At 42.4% G+C, this 4,408-nt stretch overlaps 1 protein-coding gene across 1 annotated transcript; it reads left to right on the forward strand.

Annotated features, from left to right (window-relative positions):
• Positions 1–14: 14 nt before the first annotated feature.
• LOC121024379 (DDB1- and CUL4-associated factor 12-like protein 2) lies at positions 15–1,747 on the forward strand. Its single transcript, XM_040466611.1, has one exon. It carries the CDS (start codon positions 15–17, stop codon positions 1,386–1,388), a length of 1,374 nt encoding a protein of 457 aa, XP_040322545.1. The 3' UTR covers positions 1,389–1,747.
• Positions 1,748–4,408: the final 2,661 nt, after the last annotated feature.

Below are 4,408 nucleotides of genomic sequence, written 5' to 3' on the forward strand. Positions count from 1 at the left end.
GCCCGCCGCCCACCATGGCCCCGCAGCAAACAGGTAGCAGGAAGCGGAAAGCGCCCGCCGAGAGCTCGTCGTCTCAGGGCTCCGCGGCGGACGCAGAGGGGCCGCTGCTGCCTAAGAAGCAGAAGCGGCCGGCGACGCGGCGCTCGCTGGTGCACTACCTCAAGGACCGCGAGGTGGGCGCTCTGGGCGGCGCCTGGCTGTCGGGCTCGAAGGGCGAATTGCCCGGCTACGCGGTGCAGAAGCTGCCCGAACTCTTGAGGGAGCGCGAGCTGGCCCTGGGCAGCCTCAACAAGGTGTTCGCGTCGCAGTGGCTGAACGCCAGGCAGGTCGTGTGCGGCACCAAATGTAACACCCTCTTCGTGGTGGACGTGCACTCGGGGCAAATCACGCGCATCCCCCTGATGCGGGACCGGGGGCCCTGGTTGGCCCGGGCCCAGCCGAGCTGCGGTATCCACGCCATCGAGCTGAGTCCCTCCAAGACGCTTCTGGCCACCGGGGGAGAGAACCCCAACAGCCTGGCTGTCTACCAGCTGCCCACCCTGGACCCCGTGTGCCTGGGCGACCGCAACGGCCATAAGGACTGGATCTTCACCATCGCCTGGATGAGCGATACAGTGGTTGTGAGCGGCTCCCGCGACGGCACTGTGGCTCTGTGGCAGATGGACCCCGACATGTTCAATGGCAGCATCTCCTGGCAGAATGACGCGGGGCTTCCTGTGTACACCCACATCCGTCCGAGGGACATGGAGACCATCCCCAGGTCCAGCACCAGCCCCACTAACCACAAGGTGCGGGCCTTGGCCTTCAGCGGCAAGAACCAGGAGCTGGGAGCCGTGTCCCTGGACGGCTACTTCCACCTGTGGAAAGCCCGGAGCACTCTGTACAGGCTGCTGTCCATCAGGCTCCCCTACTGCCGTGACAACGTGTGCCTGACCTACTGCGAAGAGTTGTCCCTGTACGCGGTTGGCTCTCAGTCCCATGTCTCCTTCCTAGATCCGCGCCAGGGTCACCAAAACATCAGACCCCTGTGCTCCCGAGACGGCGGCATGGGCGTGCGCTCGCTGAGTTTCTACCAATACATCATCACCGTGGGCACGGGCCATGGCTCCCTGCTCTTTTATGACATCCGTGCCCAGAAGTTCCTGGAGGAGAGGGCGTCGGGCAGCCCAGACTCCTGTCCTGGGCCCTCAGGAAGGAAGCTCAAGCTCACCTGTGGCAGAGGCTGGCTCAACCACGATGACCTGTGGGTGAACTACTTTGGTCGTATAGATGATTTCCCCAACGCGCTCTACACCCACTGCTACAACTGGCCTGAGATGAAGCTCTTTGTGGCTGGAGGGCCTCTCCCTTCAGGCCTCCACGGGAACTATGCAGGCCTCTGGAGCTAAGGATGGCCAATGTGTTCTCAAAGTGCCCATATTTACTTTCCAGTCCCCTCTCACTTTCTTCTTCACGCTGTGTTTTGTGCTTTTTAACTCAGTGTGGCATTTGTCTTCCAGGTTGAAAGTGTCCAATTTGCCTGTCCTTAGTGTATGAGAGAGAGGGAGGTGTCCTTCAGGCAATCAAAACTTGGCTTTAATACCCTTTTACACCTTTGCAAACCATCTTTTTGAATTCACATTACAAAGAGTTTTGGCTAACTCTTAGTTGTCTTTTTTGAGTTACATATTCTTTTTTTTTTTTTTAATGTTTATTTATTTTTGACAGAGAGAGAGAGACAGAGCATGAGCGGGGGAGGGGCAGAGAGAGAGAGGTAGACACAGAATGTGAAGCAGGCTCCAGCCGGATGCTGGGCTCCATCTCACAGTCCGTGAGATCATGACATGAGCTGAAGTCTGATGCTCAACCGACTGAGCCACCCAGGTGCCCCAACATATTCTCTCTTTTTAATGCTATGCAGTCATGGTTTTAGAGTTCTGTGTATTTTCCTTTTCTTTGTTTTCCATTGTCAGTATTGCAATTATACTGTGTTTAGTTATTTTTCGTTGCAGATAGATGGTATATTAAGAACATGCTTAAAAACAGGGTTTCTAATCTGTTCTGGAAAGTTAGCCATCGTTTTATAAAGCATTGTTGCAATTGGAAAATATATTCCAAATTCTATATTATCAACTTTGCAAACATTCCATTTGCAAATTGTAATCGTAGGTGTTTATAGTTTCTAAGTTGTTGTTGCTAAACATACTTTTTAAAAAGTTTTTCTCCTTAAAAAAAAAAAGTTGTCATAGAATCTTGTCTTCGTACCAAAATCTCAGTTTGTCATAACACTTTAAGAATGCAAGGGTTTTATTCGTTGAATGTTCAGAATTACTCTGAAAACCCAATTGATCTTTTTCTCCTTCAATCCTTATTTAATTTTTAATGACCTGTTGTAAAATAAACAAATGTGTATTTTTTCACTTCTTGCCTTAGTACTATCAAAATTTGTGAATTTATTTGAATGCTTGTTGTTTAAGGAACTTGCACAGAGTTGAAGTGCCACCATTCAACGCAGGGATTCTAAGTATAAAAATGTAGAATGTATGGCAGTTGGGGAGAGTGTATACCAATCCAAGATATAGACTGGATATTTTTGCTGTTGCTGTTTTTAATACCAAATATTATATTTCATTATATTTTAAATTTTCTAATTCTGCTGAATAGTTAACACAAGAAAAACTGTAAAGGACAAAAAAATGATCCCAGTCCCTACTCCTTCTGAAAAAGATGCTTAAGTTTAAAGTCCAAATTAGTAAGATTTTATTTTGTGAATTTCAAAGATTCTTACCTAAAGTAGAAGAAATATATTAAAAAGTAGTGATGTTATAGCCCTCAATGTAATAATATACTGTTACCAAGGACACAGGAAGTTTGTTTCAAGAAGATGGTCTGGAGATTAAAATAAATGGGATTTGGTTGAAGAAAATTCCTTTGAGATCAGATATAAATGATATTATGTTAAGAAAAATAGTTTGTATTTTTCCATATATGAGAATATTGGAAGTGAAAAGGAAGATTGGCCCTTCCTCAAAACTGGCCAGGTTGTGCTGACCTTGGATTAGTTTTGTGGCATGTCTGTTTTTTCTTAAATGTTTTGGCACTCAGATGCTGCCTTGGTGTCCGTTCACTACATGCTGTTCAGTTGCAAATCTGAACCAAGTAATATAGTGAATGGTACTAAAAATGAATTAAGAAATACAGAAAAAATAAGATTTTGTTTACATAGATTGTCTTAACAGGTTTATATAGTTGTTATATAGCAATAAATTGTATTTGTGTGCATGTATGTGTCTCCAACTCAGTCGTAACTGTTTTGAGAGCAGAGAATATAATTGTCATCTTTATATTCTCTCATTTCTCTGGTAATGCCTAACAAATCATAGGCAATCAGTAAATATTTACTGAATGAATGTATTTCCCTCTGGAGACCTAATGTTCAAGACTGTAAAAAATAAATAAATGCATAAACACATAAATAAAAGTTTACTCTTAAATAGTATGGGATCCTGTTTTGTCCCCCATCCCCCTTTCTTTGCCCTAATTCCTTTCCCATTCAGGCCCTGTTGCTTATCTGTTCATAAACTTCCTCATATGGGATAACAGAAGATAAAGGAAAGTGCATAAATTTTCGATGTTGCTAGAATTTAATATTTTCACCTACAAATACTTAGATTTGAAGTTTTCTTCAAAGCATTCTATGTTTGTTTTTTTTTCCTGGAAATTAGTTTTGAAGCATCTTTTTTTGTAGGAATTTGTCTTCTTACCTTACCCAAAAATAGTTATTTGCTGAAAACGTCTTTAAATGTTACCTAACAACTTCACCAAAATATTCATTGTCTGTATAGAGTGTTTTTTATAGTATTTGGTCATTATTTGGGGACATTGGAAGAACATTTTGAGAGGAAATAACACTTTTACATGAGGTGGAGTTTAAAGAAAAAATAGAACATCTCAGATTTGTTCCTGGGCTTGTCCCTTAACTTCATCATTGACTCACTCTTAACTTTCTCATAAATTAGAATATATTTTTTTGATGCTGAATCACATAACTTGCCTTTTAAAAACACTAAATAGCCTAATTATGTATGTATTTATATTATGTAGAAGTTAAATTATTTTGAAGTATTTCCTACTTCAGGGACAAAGTGATCTACAGAAGTACAATTAATTGTGTAGCTTGTGAATGAAATAATTGAAAAAGTAAAGATGCTGGAACTCCAGGAAACCCATAAATGTAGTTCACTTAAAATACACAAGGGATACATATTTTCATGTGCAAATTACCTATTGTGGTTGTCTGAAAACATTTGTATTATAGGTTTTTATATTTATGTTTTAAAAATGTTAGTTCCATTTATGTAGCTACATATTGACATATTCCTCCTCAAATATTGCTGACTTGAAAATTTATGTTCTTCACCTTTACTCT

Source organism: Herpailurus yagouaroundi, unplaced genomic scaffold, assembly GCF_014898765.1.
Source record: "Herpailurus yagouaroundi ecotype Mexico unplaced genomic scaffold, PumYag 64186, whole genome shotgun sequence".
Lineage (NCBI taxonomy): Eukaryota > Metazoa > Chordata > Mammalia > Carnivora > Felidae > Herpailurus > Herpailurus yagouaroundi.

Coding starts and splice junctions, on each gene's coding strand:
- LOC121024379 (XM_040466611.1), top strand. CDS start 15: ATGGCCCCGCAGCAAACAGGTAGCAGGAAGCGGAAAGCGCCCGCCGAG.